A 19,360-nucleotide genomic window follows, 5' to 3' on the forward strand; every position below is an offset into this window, starting at 1 on the left:
AACTAGGAGTGCACTCTTCTATGTGACGTCACTTGATGTAACTGAAATAAGATCCTTGAGTATACATTTTTATTTTTATAGTTAGCAATGAAAATAAGGATTTTTTGGTCATCACAGGAACTTTGCCGGCTTGTTCCTGTGGCGAGCAAATGCATCCTCATAACCTTCAAAATTAAAAGTAAAATATAAAGAAGCATATTTGATATCTCCCATCAAAAGAACATTATTTAGTAACACAACTATAGAGAAAAAGTCAGGTTATTTAACTTAGAACTAGCTTAAATTTAGGACTGTAACATAGAAACCTGTGGAATTAAATTTTGTCTGAAAAAGATATCTTTCATTAGCATTTACAGGTAGGCATTTTTTTGTAAAAAAAATACAGGCTCTGAGCAGCTCCGGTAGAAACCTGAAACACAGTAGTACAGGTTAGTGGCTGGAAAGCGGGACCAGAAGTCCTGTCTGAGTGACTGTGGAAGAACCAATCAGAAGCCCGCAAAAGTGTGGGAGGTGGGACCAGGAAGCAGCTATGCCGGCCAGGCACCCCATGGTTACCATGGTGATGCAAACAACATGGAGTCTGGTGCCCATTTTCAGGGCAAAAGTTCTCCAAGTTTTCTTAGCCGATTGTATTTTGTTTGATTTTGTCTGCATTTTCCCCCGCCTGGCCAAGATCTTACTGCGGTAGCAGCTTGTTCTGTCTCTGCGACCTGCAGTTGCAGTTGTACATCCTGTACTTCCTGGCATTCCCCTAGGGAGTCTACAGATAGAAAGGGGTTGGTCCCTGGGAGGTGACGAAGTCGCCCACTCCCCGGGGTACCATTCCGTCCCTGGATTGCCCCATACACCTAGGCTTCCGGGGGCCCGGGGCAGGCCCCTGTTTCCGTTTTGAGGGCAGCGGCCAGAACCTGTCCTGTAATATGAGCTCCATCAATATCCTTACAAGCTCGAATCATGTCATCAACACTCTTTGCTCTGGTAGATTTAATGGCATTTTGGCAATAGGAATTTGCATATTTAAGAGCCAATTGCTTAATGACCGGCATGGCTTGTTCCAAGTTAGGGAATATTTTTTCTGCTACCTGTATCAATCAGGCAAGGAAGTCAGAATAAGGCTCAGAGGGTCCTTGAGCAATTTTTGAAATTTTTGTTTTAGCATTTGAAATAGGTAGAGCCTTCCAAGCCTAAATGGCTGCTGTAGCTATCTGAGCATAGACCCCAGGATTATAATTAATTTGTTGATTTATGATAGCATATTGTCCCAAGCCTGTTAACATTTCAAGGTTATGCCGTGGGAAGCCGGCGTCCTGATTGACTCGGGCTAGCTTGCGACACCTCTCTTGATTTTCACTTTTCCACAACAAAAAATCCCCTCCGGACAACACAGCCGTGCAAAGCTGTTGCCAGTCACTAGGTGTCAGCTGATTGGCAGAGAAAGACTCGAAGAGAGTCAATGTAAAGGGGGCATGGGATCCGTAATTAGTAACTGCCTCCTTTAGTTGTTTAATATCCTTAAAGGCTAAAGGAACATGTACTCTGGCCGGCTGTCCATCGGCATCCAAGTTTTCAATTACTGGGAAGTTTGGGGCGTCTTAGGCTGCCACTGAACACCCCCCAGCCTTCTGGGGTTGTCCTTGTCCCAATCGGGGTTATAAGGAGGGAGCGTGACAGCGATCGGGGCTGTAGGTGCTTTAAATCTTGACTTTTTCAATCGACCCTCCAGTTCCTCTATCTCCCTTTCCAATTCTTCCTCCTGCCAGCTGTTACCATGGAGCCCAGTTAGGAACTCCCTTATCTTAGAAATGTAGTCAGCACTGTGAAGCCCAGCTCAAGGCCAGAGGCCTTGTTACATATTTTTGTGAAAAACTAGTAAGGGAGTGTCCAGTGCCTGGAATGCTGATTTTTTCAGACAGTAGCCAAATAAAACAGGGCAACATGAAAATAGGAAGTTTATCTACATTAAACCTTTTTGTAGAGATTCTTTTGCTGAAAGTCCTAAAATAAGCCATGGTGAATACTCTGGAGAAGGTCAGTTAAGACTTTTCTGTGGGCCTGGTAGGGAGGGGGAGGATGAGAAGGCGGGGTTGAGAGCGGCTAGGGTGGATCCAATTCCTCAGAACTGTTCGAGCTACTTGTGTCCTTGGGAGTTTTTAACTCAGTCAAGTCCGGATAGAGCCTTCTCCTCTGTTTAACTTCAGACTCCCTTATCTTTTCACCACTCTTACTCCTAATACTTTCTGCTACCTCGCTATGTGACCCCTCCGATTTTTCTTCATGCAATTGCTCAAGAACGGCCTGACCCTCGCTCACAGCTTTCTGGCATTTACCATCCATTATACACCCCCTCACTAATTTCCAAAGCGGAATGGTACCGCCCCTTAAAGTTCCTTGTTTGTAAGCGAAATCCAGATCTTTCCCTAATTTGTCCCAACTGGGAATCGTGAGACTCCCTGAAAAAGCAAACCAAGGAGCTACAGAGTCAGTCTCTTCTAAAAACCCCTGTAATGTGCACTGCTTCACTTTAAGTCCCTTAGAACGCAGTAACCCGTCCAAGGCCAGCAAAATTGGGCTTGAGGGAGTAGCACCCATACTGTTCCAAGCAGTATAAAGAAAGTGAAAATACAAAACTCCACTCTCTCTTTATCTACAGAGGAGCGTCTTATTTATTTATTTATTTTTTCCCCGCTCTCTCTTTATCTACAGAGGACACAACAACAAAAGAAACACAAAAAACAAAAGCGAAATGACACAACAAAAGAAACACAGAAAACAAAAGTGAAAGTACACAGTGCAGCTGCAATAAATATGAGGCTCTCTCTTTCTTTGTAGAGGAGCTGACCCCGCTTTGGACGCGGATCCCACTTACTGGGACTATCCCTGCTTTGATCGCAGATCCCACTTACCTGGGACTAACCGGTGCACCACCCCTGACTGACTGAAAGTTCTGGTTCCCCGGTCTCGGCGCCACTTGTCGCGACCCCTTGCCCGCAAGGAAGACGCAACTCAGGAATCTTCTTTCAGCAGTTTATTCAGGTCCTTGATACTTTTTCTTCTTTCAGCTGTTTATTCAGGCCTTTGTATTGACATGTCTTTTAGCTTCTACTGCTACTCCTACTACTACTTCTACTGCTACTCCTACTGCCACTACTACTACTGCTACTACTACTGCCACTACTCCTACTCCCGTGTGCCCCAGCCTTAATAAAGCAGATAAAGCCCCAATGCACAACTGCCACGTGGACTTTTCTCATAGGGTGCCAAGTCACAGCGTGCCAACTCATTCTGATAAGGAGTTGTTTGTCACAGACTACAGGGGAAACCAGCGCCATCTTGTAATGGCGGCCACAGTTCACAGAAACGGCTCACCACACATATACCCAACTAATTACACACAGCTTAACTTAATTGACATCATCTTGACACAGCAGTCAGTCATTAAGGAATCCTCATCATCTTAATGGCTTGCTGGCATTACTTCACAAACCACTACTCTTGGCATACTGCCCGGCGCCATCTTAACTTGGTTGTGGCCCTCATCACACCTGCCCCTGAGTAGAAAACTAGTGGCCCTTGAGAGTTTGTCCCTGACTCGGGAGCACCTCTTCCACCTCCCCAAGACTGTTCTGGTGAGCCGCTCCCTCCACCTTGGTGCTCTTCCGGTGACCCTTTGCCCTGGAGGCTGCTGGTGTGATTTCCTTAGCTGTGTAACACGGGCACACTGGCACTGCTGGTGCTCCACCCACTCCCCAGCGCTCTGCCTCATCCTCTCATGAGGTGGGTACTCTGGTGCCCCACTTCATAGGTGAGGACAGAGCCATGGCAGGTGCAATAGCTTGCCTGGTAAACTCAGGGCAGAGGTTTGAGCAGGAGGTGGACCCCAGTCCATGTCCCCCACCATTACACATGCAGCTGGAGGTTTTGGAGAGGTAGCGCAGGAAAACCCACTTAGCTCAGGGCCTCCCGCCCATAAACAGCTCAGGACGATTGTGTTATCAATCAGCACCTCATGGCTCCAGCGAATGGAGTGCATCTTGGGCTTATTTCTGCCTGCCCTTTGCCAACTTGGTGCTGCCCACTATTGCCACAGAGCCCCAGAGGGGTCCTCGGGGTGAGACAGTGGGATTGAATCTGATCACCACTGCAAAGGGGTCAGGGAGCGCTCATTAGCGAAAGCATGAAGGCCAGAGCGCAGGGGCAGGGTGGTGGGGAAACGGAGGGAGGAGTCAGTATGGCCGCTGGTCTGATGTCCCGTGTCTCCTGCCACCTCTGTGGACCCTGGAGAGAGGGTGGGCAGGTGCCAGCTGGAGTTTGGCCTGGAGTCAGCAGACAGGGGCCTGGACATGGGTGTGGAGTTGGCAGGGCTGGAAGGGGGAGCCACTGGCCGGTGGCCTACAGATCCAACCCATGGTGTCTCCTGTCTCAGTGACTTTCTTCTCACCCTTTCTTCTTCCTTCAGCTCTGGACTCCTTCCATCTTCTCCAGGGGCCTCTTTCACCTCTTCTCAGTCTCCTTCACGACCTGTCAGCTTTCTCCAAAGCACACTCGGAACATGGCCATTCTCTCTCTTCCTGTTGCTGTCTCTCTCTTGTCCCTTTTATCTTAAAAGTGGGGAAACTGAAGCTTAGGTTATTCCCTTGGCCCTGGGAATAACCTCCCAACTGTGTACAGATGCCTCCAGTGTCCACTCTGGCCTCCCCATCTCCTGGTCAGGTCCACCATCAAAGTCATTGTCTTCACACAGTCTTACGGCTCGTTCGCCCACAGGCTCCCGAGGGTCCAGTGACTGGACATGGACCTATGGAGATGACCTTGGGGCAAGCTGGCCAGCAGTGGGAGACTGGACACTGGGGGTTATCATAGGGTGCCAGGCATCTGTCCTCTATATACCAGGACCACACAGGGTCACCTTGTCCCCTACAGTAAACAGCCATAGACGGCTGACTGGCAGCCTGGTGGGCACCCACCTGGTGCCTAGTGGGTCCCCATAGGGAACTAAGTCTACCACATAGGAAGGGGCATATCCACAGGGGCTTGGGGAATAGGCAGTTACATATGAAAACACTTTAAAAAGTTCATCTTCAGTGCTGGGGACGCAAATGTGATAGGCAAGCACTGTAGCACCGAGCCACCCCCCCCAGCCCCTTGAGGTCCCTTAAAAAAAAAATCTTACTTCAAGGATGCAGCATCTTCTCAACTCCTTAAGGACGTTCCCTCTAGATTTTTTTGTATGTCCTCTTCTCTGCTTTGTTCCCTGAGTAGCTTTTATCTGCTCTTGTTTTGTCTCTTGTGTTGGAAGCATTTCCTTGGTTGTCACTTTTATCTCTCTCTCTCTCTCTCTCTCTCTCTCTTTCTCTTGTCCCTTTTATCTTTAAAGTGGGGAAACTGAAGCCTAGGATGAGCCCTGTGCCAGGGTCCAGGTGGGACAGGAGAAGGAGGCAGAAGCACGTGCAGAAGGAGGTGGCCCTGAGCTGGCACCACTTTCCCATAGCCACAGGGGGGCAGGGACACCAGTGGGTAAAGGGGGCTCTGAGCAACAGGGGTATTCTCAGCAGGTTGCCAAGGTCCAGCCTGTGCCGGGAGCTGGGGAAAGGAGGGGACAGGGCTCTACGCTGGATGGCCAGCTCATTGAGCCCTCCCACCTCAGGAGCTGCCACGCACCCCCTCCTAGTGTGCTAGACCAGGCAGGCCACTCTGATGTGCCAGAGGAGGGTAGAAGGGGAAGTCCTGCCCCAATTTCTGCCTCAGGCATTGTGAGGCTGCAGTTATTGCCCCTGAAACCCTTGCCTGGGCACAGGACCAGCTGGCTCTAGTCACTCCTGGGGCTTGGGAAGAAGTCCTGGGCTGGTCCTGGCACTTGCAGATGCTGGCCCAGCAAGGATGTGGAGGGTATGTGACATGGAGACTTCAACCCCTGCTTGTCACTCTTGAGATCTGCTGTTTTCCCCTGGCTTAGGTCCAGAAGTTCTGGGAAGAATTCCAGTCCTGATTCTATAGGGGCTGGACCTCAGTTTTCCCATCCATCTGAGGGAAGGAGTTGCATGGAGAGTCCCTGGGTTTCCTGCTAGGCTCCGAGTGGAGACTTCCATCCCACCCCATCAGGCCTGGCTGGATCCTCCACCCTCACTGTCTTCTTCTCAGGAAGCGAGGGATCGCCCTCCCAGCCAACACGGCAGAGGAGCTGAAGAACATCATTGGCATGGACAAGCCCCTGTCTCTGCCCGAGTTCTTGAGCAAGTTTGACTACTACATGCCTGCTATCGCGTGAGTGAGCCCAACCCACGGGACCCGGGGCAGTGTGCATCTCTGTGCCTAGGACCAGGTGCCTAGGCACAGAGATGCACAGAGATGTGCCTCTGCCTCTGGGAACCACAGAGGGGCCTTTTGGACACGTCTCTCCAATGTCTTTGGGCCTTGGTTGTCCCTTCTGAAAAGTGGATGTGATGAATGGAAATGCATGCCATGTCTACAAAAATGTGGCAGAACATGGGAATTAAGAACGCTGATGCTAATCTCAGACTCTGGGGTGGAGTAACAGCAACACTGGGCAGTTACCTTCTTTGGGCCTCAGTTTTCCCATCTGTATAATAGGCCTGGAATTTGGAAGGGACCCAGCACTGTCCTCAGCAAATCCTTCTCACTTGGAAGATTGGAAGATAATTACTCCCTCTGTAGACACCAGGCACTGGGGCCTGTGTAGTGTAGCTCTCATTGCTTCCTTTTTTGTTTTTGTTTTTGCAGAACTAGTGGTAGAACCCAGAGGCACTCTACCACTGAGCTACATTCCCAACCTTTTTTAAATTTTGAGTCAGGATGTCACTGAATTGCCCAGGCTGATCTTGAACTTGTGATTTTCCTGCCTCAGTCTCCTGCGTAACTGGGACCACAGGCATGTGCCACTGTGCCTGACTTCCATTCTTAACAGCAGAAATCTCTTAGGCAAAGAAGAGTATAATACATGTACAGCTTACAGAATTGGATTTGAGTTTGTGAGTTGTCAGTAGTCCTGCAAGGTAAACATGGCCCTCATTTGCAGAGACTCTGGGTGGTGAAGGAGCTTGTCAGGACCACAGAACTGGCCAGGGAGAAGCTACAATTCTCACCCTGGTCATGCCTCCATCCTCATTCTGGTCATGTCTCAGACCTCCTGGCCCGAGGAGAGGGCCCCACAGCAGGCAAGGATCTGCCTTAGCACTCAGTCCTATATACTCAGGAGACAAGAGACAGGGTGGGGTGTCTGGGGAGGCTTCCTAGAGGTGGAAGGGTGGCCTGTTGTGAGGGACAGAGGTGTGGGACATCATGCTAGATTTGAGGAAAGTATTGCAAGATGGGCCAGAGAGGAGGGTGTGTGAGGTGGCCCAGACAGGCTGCTGAGAGACAAGAGAGAGCGCAGAATCCGGGGAAGGACGAGGTGGGCCCAGGCTGCTGACTCCTTGCTGGAGGCCTCTGGGCTCAGTGTTGAAGGTACCTCTGCCCTTGCCCATGGCCTGGTGAGCAGACATGCAGGGACAAGTGTCTCTTCTCCCCACAATACCCCTATGCCGACCACACAGGTGCACAAGTGGAGCTCCGGCCCACACTGTGGTGCCTCATGAGGCCATCATCTCCCATGCCACTGGGCAGCTCCCATCTCACTAGGCAGAAGAGGCCCAAGTACCTGGTGGCCTGTGTTGGACAGACCGTTAGATACCATCTGACCAGAGCTGCATGGTCCATGAAAGTCTGTCCTCCCTGCCCCCATGCCACCACCATAGATGACAGACAGGGAGCCCCATCTGGACCCTATCTAGACCCAGGGAAACAGGTCCAGAGAAGACATGGGGTCAAAGGCCAGCATGCCATGAATCCAGGGCTCTCTCCCTCAGTTCAGGGCCTTGTGTTGTGAGGCGGAGGCTGGCTTCCGGGGCCTGGGTTCGGGGAGGGGTTTGAGGCTCTTTTTTGCCTGTCTTGATTCAATGAGTGGGTGGGGACATTATTAAGCCGTGAAAAGTGTCCAGAGGTGGGCATGGGACAGTGCCAGAGAAGTCTCATTGACCCTTTCACATCTAAGCCCCATCCCTGCCCCAGTTCCCTGTCTTCTGTGTCCTTTGGAGTAAAAGCCAAGGGCCCCCTGTCAAGGGCACAGCCTGTGTGCTCTGGGTCCTTACCTCCTGACCCTCACCCCACCACGTCCCCTGCTCACTCCTCCCCTGTCCTTGGACACCAGGCACACTGTGACCTAGGACTTCTGCCCTTGCTGATCCCTCTGCCTGGAACTCACCTTCTTCACATCTCAGCTCTGATGTCCCTTTCTCAGTGAGGCCTTCCCTGACTACAGTCTTGAGAGTCACAGTGGCCTTTTCTGCTTTCTTGGTGTCGTGGGGCCTACTGTGGGGCCTACTGCGCATCACACTTGCTGGCCGGCCTCTTGCTGGGTAGCGGCCTCTACGGGACAGGGACCTCCCCTCCTGCCCACAGCACACCCAGTGCTTAGGACCATGTGGCCACAGTGCTGGGACACAACACCCTCTTGGGGAACGAATGAGTGACAGCTGTGGGGAGGGGCAGTGGCCAGGTGTGTGGGGGCAAGTGAGCAGCCTCCTCCCTAGGGCAGGTCTGAGGCCCAGGGCCCTGGCCTGTCCCCGGATGAGCCAGCTTCCTGCCTCCTCTGCCTTCAGGACCCCTCCTCCCAGGCAGGGCACACCTTCCCACCTGGGCTCTCAGGCCCTGACCTTCCCTTACTAACCCTTATGTTCCATTCTTCTTGGTGAAAACTTCCAGGTAGGCGCAGTTCTCTGGTGTTTGGTCAATGCTCACGAAGGCCCTTGCAGGTGGGTTTATGCCTCACTTCTGGAGCCAATACAGGGCAGCAGCAACCAAAATACTTTTAGCATTTGTGGGCTCTGCTCCAAGCAGTGGCCTAGGTGAGGCTTATGATGTTGAGCTCTGCCGCAGTCCGGCTGCAGCAAAATAACCGGGGGGTGACGAAAAACTTGTGTAGATTGATACAGCAGGAGTAGGAGCTGTTTATTGTAGGACAGGAAGGGTGTATATACATTCCACACAGCTTATCTTAATTAACATAAACTAGATACAGCAGTCAACCAATAAGGAATCTCCACACTTAATGGCTCACTGGCTCCACCTCACAAACCACTCCTCCTGGCAAAATGCCAAGCGCCATCCTGACTTGTTTACAGACTCTAGCAGAACTTATCTGTCTTCATGATAACATTTGATGTGTCAGAGAGGGTGAATAACCAGAGTCACACAGCAGATAAGTCCATGACCGATTCTCTGTAGCTTATAGAGACTAGATTCTAGTAGGGGAGACAGGAGTGGTTTCTAAAAGCCATGTGATAAATAATCTCAAGTGTGATAAGGGCCGTGGAGAAAAATGAAGCCCAGAGGAGGGGTGAAGATTGACAGAGGACCCTCCTATAAGCAGGTGGTCAGGGAAGGCCACTCAGGCCAGGATACTGTAAAAGGAAGGAAAAATTTCAGGATCGGCCAGGGCAGGGGACTTGCCCTCTGGTGGAGGGGGCTGCTACCCAAAGGCCTGAAGTGGAAATGACCAAGTTTGACTGCCCTTGGCCAGAAAGAAGATCTGGTGGCCTCAGAGAATGGGTGAGAAGCAAGACGCTGGGAAGCCTGGCGAGAGCCAATCGTGCCTGTAGGCTGGGCGTGAATTTGAAGTTCACTCCTTCCGGCTGGAGGAGAGGAGCAATATTCTTTGATTCCCTTTTTGTCTTTGTGGTGCTGGGAATGGACCTAGGGCCTGGGGGAAGGTAGGCAGGTATACCACCCCTGAGCTGCACCCCAGCCCCGGCTCCATTTTCAAAAGCTTGCTCCAGAGGCTGTGTGGAGAGTGGGGTGCCAGGTAAGCATGGAGACAGGCCAGCCAGCGGCCACGGGTGAAACCAGGGTAGGCGTGGCCTGGAAGTAGCGCTGCAGGTCTGGGATCCTACCCAGCAGACACCCAGAGCTTGCGGCTGGGGAATGAGCGATTGGGGGCCAGAAAAGGTTGGGGTCAGCCTCATTTGTTCCTGGAGCTCCCAGCGGGCTGGTCCCAACCCTGTTCTTCCCTTCCCAGAGGCTCCAGAGAAGCCATCAAAAGAATTGCCTATGAGTTTGTGGAGATGAAGGCCAAAGAGGGCGTGGTGTATGTGGAGGTGCGCTACAGCCCACACCTGCTGGCCAACTCCAAAGTGGAACCGATTCCCTGGAACCAGGCTGAGTGAGTGACAGCCCTGGAGAGGAGCTGGGATGAGTGGGTCTGTGTTCCACTCTTCTTGGAGAAAACTTCTAGGTTTTTCAGAGGGCTGGACCACTGGGAGCTCCTGAACTTGATCTTGGTCTTGATCCATGGCCTCATGAAGATGGGCTTAACTTGGCCATAGAGATATGGTCCCCCTCCCTCAGCTGGAGGTTCATGATTTACCCTGGACAAAAGTGTTGGCTGTGTCTCACGCCCATGGCTCTGGATGCAGGCCTGCTGTCAGGGCAGGCCAACCCACTTAGCCAGCAGCTCTAAGGGTCCTGCTCAATCCCCTGGTAGGAATGAGTCTGGCCTGTTCTTCCCCCACACTAGGCCCCCGTGGATTTAGAGTGACATCCTGAAGCCCGCTTGCCCCACCTTCAGAGCCTCGATTCTGATCCCCGTGGAAGGCAGTAATCCCCAGGCTGAGCTTCGTCCTGCTCTCTCTCCATCCAGAGGTGGGGAGGGGTGGCCTACACCCCCACACCGGGATCTAGAAGTGCCCAGACTGCTCCAAGAAAGCTGGCAGGGGGTGCTGGGGCTCGGGGTCCTCTCTGTGAGTCTTTCCTCAGAGGCAGTGGGCAGTGGGGGAGACTCTCCACCCCTCAGTGGGGGCTGTCCCAGGCCTTCCCTCTGCCCCAGGCTATCACTACTCCTCTCCACACAGAGGGGACCTCACCCCAGATGAAGTGGTGGACATAGTGGGCCAGGGCCTGAAGGAGGGGGAACAAGCCTTCGGGATCAAAGTGCGATCCATCCTGTGCTGCATGCGCCACCAGCCCAGTGAGTACCATCAGTGCCTGCCCAGCTGCCCACCTGACCCTGGCCCCAACCTTCTGCCTGGTCATGGGGCCTTACGTGGCCTCCTCCCCATGATATCCCCTGAGCACGTCAGCAGGGTCCTGGAGCTCCCAAAGTCACCAGACGCCTCCTAGGCTGGCTCCAAACTTCCTGGTGACACTGTCCTCCCTGAGAAAACCAGTCCTTGACAACTAACTACATGACCTGCAGAAAGCTCAAAACCAGAGGAGCCTGAACAGTTGATAAATAGCCCATAGTTCTCCCATGAGACCCTGTGGGCCCAGCCTCATCCTGTCAAGGCCACAGAACCCTTGCCTGGGCCTGATTTCTGGGATTGCTGAGAGGACGTCCTTGTCCCTGAACCTGATCAAATCTGAAGCAGAGCCCCATCGTGTGACCTTGGACAGGCAGGTCACGTCACCTCCCTGGGCCTCAGTGACATGTTATCACAAGAGGATCATGCTCGTCTCATCCCTCCACCCTAAGAATCTGTGGTTACAAAGCCAAGGGTCAGTGCCAACCTGCAGGGCCCACCCTGGGCAGCGATTCACATGCCTTGTCCTAGCCCTTGCAGCAGCTCTGAGGTGGGGCTACGTGGTTTATTCCCATCTGGCAGATGGGAAACCGAGGCAAAGAAAGGCGAAGGCTCTTGGCCCCAAGTTGAATCCAGAATAGTGTGGTTCTGAAGCTTGTGTTCATGGATTCTTTGTAAACACATCATAATGACGACAGCTGAGGGTACCACATGCATTCGTGGTATGGCTGGCAATACCAGTGTGAGTTGCATTGGAGATACAATGTTAAGCTCTGTGTCATCCCCTTTAATTGGGGGGACTGATTGGCACTGAGTGGGGGAACAGCTCAGACTCTGTCCTTGGTACATTATACACGGCCTCGGCAAAGCCTCACCAGGCAGAGGTCGTGGGTTCTCTCTGTGAAGAGAGGAGTCTGAGGCGCGGGGCAGAGCAGTTTGACAAAGGCCATGTGGTTGACTCAGCAGCCAGGATTTGAGAAAAAACACTGGGATCTTTGTCCTGTGCTGGCCTCCAATGGGTGCATAGGACAGCAGGTAGGAGGGCTGAGGGATCCCGCTCCACCATGCTGCTGATGGAGCCCTGGTGGGCGTCTCACCACAGACTGGTCCCTGGAAGTGGTGGAGCTGTGTAAGAAGTACCAGCATCATACTGTGGTGGCCATCGACCTGGCTGGTGATGAGACCATCAAAGGAAGCAGCTACTTCCCGGGGCATGTGGAGGCCTATGAGGTGGGCCTGTGGAAGGGGAGGCTGGCCCTGGGTGAGCTTCTAGGAAGAACTCACACAGATGGGGAGTGTGGGGCCTGCTGCATCCCTGAATGTGTCTTGGCTGGGCTGGGGGCTTGGGATTGGGTATAAAGGAAAGTCCTATGTAGCACTGAAGTCCTGTTTAAACCTGCATCTGCCTATGATTTGCTGTGTGACTTTGGGGCAAGACTGTCTCTTCTCTGAGTCACTGTTTCCTTGGTTCCACACTTGCTGGTTGGCCTCTGTCCTGCTACTTAGCTCTTCTGAGCTTGTTTCCCTCGGTAAGATGGGTGTTATAATACTATGACTCTCAGATGGTGTACACAAACCATTTCAAACAGTTCCCGACACATGGTAACTGTGGAAGAACTGAGAGCCACAAGCACTTAGATGGTGATTGGGGGAGTCAAGACCCGAGAAGCAGCCAAGCCTGGTGGTGGGACAGTTCAACCTGCCCATACTCAAACCCAAAGTGCAGGAAAGGCTGGGCCTGTGGGTCCTGACTGGCTCTTCCCCTTCCAGGAGGCGGTAAGGAGCGGCATCCACCGCACTGTCCATGCCGGAGAGTCGAGTCCTGCAGAGGTGGTCCAAGAGGTGAGAGCCACTGGCCCTGGAGTGGCCCTTGTTTCCTGCCTCCCTCCACCCTCTCTCCCTACTCAGCCCCATCTGCTACTCCACAGGCTGTGGACATACTCAAGACCGAGAGGGTGGGACATGGCTACCACACCCTGGATGACCAGGCCCTCTACAACAGGCTGCGGCAGGAAAACATGCACTTTGAGGTGAGGGGGCCAGCAGGTAGGGGGAGCTGGTCTTGGCTGTCCCATCCCCTCCTGGACAGAGCAATAGAAAGCCAGGAGAGTGGGTCTGGGGTTGTGGCTCAGTGGTAGAATGCTTGCCTAGCATGTGTGGGGCACTGGGTTCCATCCTTAGCACCACATTACAAAAAATTTTAAATAAAGTTCTTTAAAAAAATGCAAAACAATGGTTTAAAAAAAAAGAAAGAAAGAAAAAGAAAGAAAGCCAGGAGGGTCCCAAGAGCTGAGGAGCAGACTAGCCGGCAGGAGCGGCCAGTGGGTGTTCCAGTGCTAGGCATGGAGGGTTTGTAGGGCTCAGCCACACGGAGGCCAGCAAGAATGGTGACCCTGGCCACCCCAGGGTGTAGGGACAGGGTGGCGCAGCCTGGGGCTGCCTGCCAGCCACGTTATCTGCTCTTGCAGGTGTGCCCCTGGTCTAGCTACCTCACAGGCGCCTGGAAGCCAGACACGGAGCACGCAGTCATTCGGTGAGGTCTGGTCCCAGGATCCGTTTGATTTTGTTCCTGGGAAACCAAGGATGGGAAGGCAGTGCAGGGCTGGGGACCGGCCCACGCTGTGGGATCCCTTTGGGGAGCAGCTTAGCTGTCCTCACCTTCCACACGGGGAACCTGGAGCTCAGATGTGCTAGAATTTGGCTGAGGTCACCCACCTACCCTCTGGCAGAGCTGGGGCCCATAGCTCCCCCAGTCATGGCAGAAAACGCACAACCTGGAGGAAAACTTCCATTCTCTTCTTCCTGGGCCTGCAAGGTCAGTCTTGCCTGTGTACGCTGCTCCTGGGGCCTCGGGGTGCTCTTGGTTCCACTTTCCCGGCTCTCAGGCCAAAGCCCTTCTGTCCTGTGACTGAGTGCTGGGACGTGGTGTCAGACTCTGGGAGAGCCAAGCTGCCTTCCCCTGAGGAGGATGAGGACAGCCATAACTCAGAGTGACTATGGTGGCCAGTGCTGGCCTGCCTGCCACGCTTAGTGAAGGGAAGGAGTGTGTGATGGCGAGGGTCCCCAGCTGGCCTTGGGAATCTGGAGTCGAGGTGCCCCAGTGGGGGCTTTTTGGGGCATGTGGGCAGACAGCCCGTGGGCTACGAAGGCTCAGGAGCCATCTGCACAGTCATGGTGCCTAAAGGGGAAGCAAAGACACCAGGAGATCGTGGGCAGAGGCTATGTTCCAGGAGGCCAGGAACATTCAAGGGACAGGAAGAAGACATAGGTAGATGGAAAACCAAAAGTGTCAACCAAAATCTAGGGAAAGCACTTCAAGTAGTGTCAAATTCTGCCACGAAAGAGGGTCTGGATTGTGGCTCAGCAGTACGGCACTCGCCTAGCACCTGCGAGGTTCGATCCCCAGCACCACATAAAAAAATAAATAAAACAAAGGTATTAAAAAACTAAAAATAAAAAAAGTCAAGGGAACAGCTAGGAAAACTCCATTACATTTAATAAGACAGGGGTCAGGTCAGGGATGCTGCCAAGAGGGGAGTGGAGGGAGGGGACTGAGGACTGGTTGGGGAAGGGTGTGGAGCACCGTCCCTGAGCATGGGCAGGAGGATGGTGGCTGGAGGGCCACTGCTTTCTCAGCGCCCCAGCCCCTACTCTCCCTGCTCTCCCATCAGGCCCCTCCTCTGCCTGGCTCTGGACTGATGGGATACATTAGGGTCTTAAGTTGCTAGTTAGGTGGCTTTGGACAAAGTCCCCTGAGCTCTGTGATGTGTTTCCTACTCTACCAGAATATGCTCCTTCAGGTCTAAGGCTGTGACCATCCGTGGGGGCTGGGAACCAACATGCAGGGACCATTCACAGGAGAGTGAGGAGGCTCTTCTCCCTCCCTCACCCCAGGTTCAAGAACGACCAGGCCAACTACTCACTCAACTCAGATGACCCGCTCATCTTCAAGTCCACCCTGGACACTGACTACCACATGACCAAACAGGACATGGGCTTCACCGAGGAGGATTTTAAGCGACTGGTGAGTGGTTGTGAGCTGTCACTCTTGCCCTGGGCCTCAGGGCTTTGTAAGGCCTGCAGGTCATGTCCAGGGCTTGGGACCCCCCAGTGGGTGGGAGTGGATTTGTTGATGGGAGTCCACCATAAGCCAAGCCTACTGCCAGCTGCCTTTTGCAGAGGGGACACCTTAGTGGTGGCGTCTTGGGTTTAGCCTCTGCTTGGGCAGAGCATCTTCAAAGACTCCCTTCCCTCGAATGGTGTGCCTAGCTTAGAAATGTTTTCTTAGATCCCAGACTGCTCCTGGGATCTGGGGACATGATGCCATTACTCCCTGCAAGGGTCTCTGGCCCCACACTTCCAATGATCTTCCAGTCTCCAACATTCTCCGCACATCCCGTATCATGTAGTGCCACTTTAAGAACACTCTGCTCTGCCACTTGATGCCATGTGACCCAGGAAAAGTCCTTCCCCTGAGCTCCCCTGCCTGTGCTCTAAGGAGGATGGACTACCAGTAGGTTGCCAAGGGCTCCCTTCCTTGCTGTCTGGTTCTATGTGGTCTGTCACCCTGGCCCTTCTAGAACATCAACGCAGCGAAGTCCAGTTTCCTCCCAGAGGATGAGAAGAAGGAGCTCCTTGACCAGCTCTACAGAGCCTACAAGATGCTGCCAGCTGCCTCTGGTATGCTCCTATCTGGGCGACTGCCTTACCCTGGCTCTACAACTTTCTGGGACTTCTATTAAGAACCCTTCTTCTCTCAGGCAATAACAAGAATGGGCAATGAGTGCCTGGCTCCTGGGCCAGGGTTGGTGACAGCTTCAACCAATGGGTTTATTTTCTGTAGAGCTAGCACAAGGGTAGACTTGTGAAGGCCAGTCCCAAACTCCCAGGCAGCCTGGGCATCTCTAAGGCTGTCTAAAGCCAAAGCCCAGGAGTTGGACCAGATCCTGGCTCATTCTGCTCCCTCCTTCCTGTGGCCTTGGAAAGGCATCTTATTCTCCTTGCCATCTAAAGAAGGGAGCTCCTTCCTGGTTTTGGAGTTCTGAGTTTTACAGTATCCAGGGACTGTGAATGTTGGCCTGATCTTTCTGCTTCTCTGACCTGACCAGCAGGGCAGAACCCCTGAAGACAGCATGGCCCCTTCTCCAAGCCCTCACCCTGTGGATGGAGTCTTCACAACTCTGGGATCAAGCGACATTCTTACCTGTATTCCTTCCAGGAAGACTGATTTTAAGAGCTACTGATGTTCTCAAGCCTGTATAAACACAGAACTCGGGATGGCTGCATCTCTCTTCTGATTATGTGCCTTGGCCAGGGCCGGGGCCCTTGCCAATGGCATGGATGATTCTGAGGCAATACTTGCTGAAAATCTCATGGGAGACCAACCTTACACGTGACTGGGTTACACTCCCCGGCTGGATGCTGAAGTGCTCAGTTGCAGAAATATGGCAGAGCTTTCCCCACCCTTCTTGGGTGCAAGGGTCACTGTCTTGTTCATGTGTGTGTCTTGCTACAGCCCCATGAGTGAAGCTACGCTCACCTGTTCCTTGTAATATAACCTCTTGCCCTGTTTAGGATAGAATCTTCCATGGAAGTGCCTTGTGTGTGTCCCCTTCTCTTACTGTGCCCTTGGGTGTGACCTACCCAGGTGTCAGACAACCTACTGACAGTGGACATCATGAAGATACTCAGCCCCCTGAAACCTGACCCTTTGCCTCATTTGAATAGCTTCTCCTCAATAAAAGGGGTCAGCATGTGCTCTCTCTCTCTCTCTTCCTGCAGACCCTTAAGGTCAGAGGAGCCGTCACAGCGACCCCTCCAAAAAGGTATTTGTGTCTCTTGTGTGGTTATTTCATGCAGCCCAGTTTAACTGGAGTGACCCCTGAGCCTTTTAGTTGTGAGAACAGAAACCTGGCAATTGGCGTCCAACGTGGGCCAAAAGGTCAGTGTCTTTAAGCTGCCAGGAGAAAAGCAACAAATGCTTGTTCTTAAGGGGACTCCAATTTAAATATTAAAAGTTTAGTGAAGTTGAGTTCGCTCCAGAAGTTAAACATGCTTAGGATTGTAGAGTATTGTGGGCTAAATTGTAGAAAGTAAGTGAATTAGACAAAAGGAAAATCTGTGACATTAAAATTTTTAATGTCGGGGTATAATTGTAGAGATTCTAAATAAATATAGTTATTAAAAAGGGAGAGAAAATGTTGTGATGTTTACCTGGAGAGAAATAAGTTTCAATTTTCTATTGTTTTTGTCAATACTCAAAAAGTATGTACTAACCTTTTTGCTACACAATTGTCCTATGAATCAGAATGGCTATAATTCAGCTGCTGGGGACAAGAGACTTTAGCTGCTGCAGCTTGCTGCTCACTAAGGGGTCCTAGCCCCAGGGGCCAGCAGTGCCTTTAACCCTTAAATGACTTGACCTAAATGCTAAACACAGACTGATCTGATGGTAACACTGGTGTCTGCCACTAAAACACTTTTGGAGCACCCACGTGCCACAGATAAAAGTGCAGGTTGGGCCATTTTGTGGACGCCAGGTGAGCTAGCGCATCTCTGGACGCTGAGCCGGAGTAGGAGTGGGAAGATCCATCGGATCGTGTGGATTTGAGCCTCCGCATTTCTTTTTTTTTTTTTTTTATTTATTTTTTATTGGTTGTTCACAATATTACAAAGCTCATGACATATCATATTCATACATTAGATTGAAGTGGGTTATGAACTCCCAATTTTACCCCAAATGCAGATTGCAGAATCACGTCAGTTACACATCCACAATTTTACATAATGCCCAATTAGTAATTGTTGTATTCTGCTACTTTTCCTATCCCCTACTGAGCCTCCACATTTCTAACCCAGGATCTCGAAATGCATTGTGATTCTTGTCCATTGGACTGTAAAGTTGTTTTTTTTTTTTTTTTTAAAGAGAGAGTGAATGAGAGAGGAGAGAGAGAGAGAGAGAGAGAGAGAGAGAGAGAGAGAGAGAGTTTTAACATTTATTTTTCAGAGGACACAACATCTTTGTTGGTATGTGGTGCTGAGGATCGAACCCGGGCTCCACGCATGCCAGGCGAGCGCGCTACCGCTTGAGCCACATCCCCAGCCCTGGACTGTAAAGTTTATGGAGGTAATCTTGGAAACAATGGCAACAAGACCGAATTGGAAGGGGCTTTTGGCTATTATGGACCACTCTGAAGTGTGTGGGTTGCTAGAAACCCTCCCGGCTTTGCTTTTGTTGAATTTGAAGATCCCCGAGATGCAGCTGATGCTGTCCGAGAGCTAGATGGAAGAACACTTTGTGGCTGCCATGTAAGAGTGGAACTGTCCAATGGTGAAAAAAGAAGTCGAAATCGTGGCCCACCTCCGTCTTGGGATCATCGTCCTGGAGATGATTATCGTAGGAGGAGTCCTCCACCTCGCTGCAGATCTCCAAGAAGGAGAAGCTTCTCTTGCAGCTGGAGCAGGTCCCTTTCTAGAGATAGGAGAAGAGAGAGATCACTGTCTCGGGAGAGAGATATCACAAGCCATTCCGATCCTTCTCTAGGTCTTGTAGCCGATCTAGGTCAAATGAAAGGAAATAGAAGATCAGTTTGCAAGAGAAGTGGTGTACAGGAAAAAACTTCATTTGACAGGAGTATGTACAGAAAATTCAAGTTTTGTTTGAGACTTCATAAGCTTGGTGCATTTTTAAGATGTTTTAGCTGTTCAAATTTATTTGTCTCTTGGAACAGTGACACATATAATGTAATTCTCTATGGTTTGAAATGGATCATATAAGGCATGTAATACCAATAATTGTTACTTTACAATGTTCCCTTAAGTAAAATTGAATTTGCTTTGAACTTTAGTCTTGCATAGAGTGAAAATAAACCTCTAAATCCTGCCCAGCTAAAGTGTGATGTTCCAATGTTATAGGAACCAAACTGGCAAAAAAATCAAACTAAGATTTCCCTTTTTTCATAGCTGAAGTATAATACACAGGTGTAGATGAATAAGAGTCTTTAAAAGCAGCTGTGAACACAGGCAAGCAGGTAAAGACGATAAAATTGGCACTATTGTTACCGCTGTTGACCGGTGACGAGTTCTTGCTCCCCGATGTTGAAGAATAACACCAAAGAAGCACGCCGAGGCAAGGTCAGAGTAGAAATTAGAAATTTATTAAAGGACAGAAGAAAAGACTTCTCCCGGAGGAAGAAGGGGACCCAAAAGGTGGAATCCAGTTAGCGGGCAATGTGTTTCCCTTTTTATAGGTTTGGTGAAGGAATGTAGGTGGGAAGGGTTTGGGACAAAGG

The 19,360-nt window shown here is 51.3% G+C and overlaps 1 protein-coding gene and 1 pseudogene across 2 annotated transcripts in view; both read left to right on the forward strand.

Moving 5' to 3' along the window:
* Positions 1–17,235, forward strand: part of LOC144255269 (adenosine deaminase) — a 30,489-nt gene extending 13,254 nt beyond the window's left edge. The window contains exons 3-12 of one of the 2 annotated variants that reach the window (XM_077799520.1): positions 6,139–6,261; positions 10,070–10,213; positions 10,902–11,017; positions 12,172–12,299; positions 12,840–12,911; positions 12,998–13,099; positions 13,538–13,602; positions 14,964–15,093; positions 15,650–15,749; positions 16,178–17,235. In XM_077799520.1, the coding sequence (XP_077655646.1) occupies positions 6,139–6,261; positions 10,070–10,213; positions 10,902–11,017; positions 12,172–12,299; positions 12,840–12,911; positions 12,998–13,099; positions 13,538–13,602; positions 14,964–15,093; positions 15,650–15,749; positions 16,178–16,194 (997 nt within the window). In that variant the 3' untranslated portion in view covers positions 16,195–17,235. The remainder of the gene's footprint in view (positions 1–6,138; positions 6,262–10,069; positions 10,214–10,901; positions 11,018–12,171; positions 12,300–12,839; positions 12,912–12,997; positions 13,100–13,537; positions 13,603–14,963; positions 15,094–15,649; positions 15,750–16,177) is intronic. The other variant, XM_077799521.1, reaches the window with a different exon arrangement.
* A 701-nt stretch (positions 17,236–17,936) lies between these two features.
* LOC144255463 (serine/arginine-rich splicing factor 3 pseudogene) lies at positions 17,937–19,013 on the forward strand (annotated as a pseudogene).
* The last annotated feature ends 347 nt before the right edge of the window (positions 19,014–19,360 follow it).

This window comes from Urocitellus parryii, chromosome 6, assembly GCF_045843805.1.
Source record: "Urocitellus parryii isolate mUroPar1 chromosome 6, mUroPar1.hap1, whole genome shotgun sequence".
Classification (NCBI taxonomy): Eukaryota; Metazoa; Chordata; class Mammalia; order Rodentia; family Sciuridae; genus Urocitellus; species Urocitellus parryii.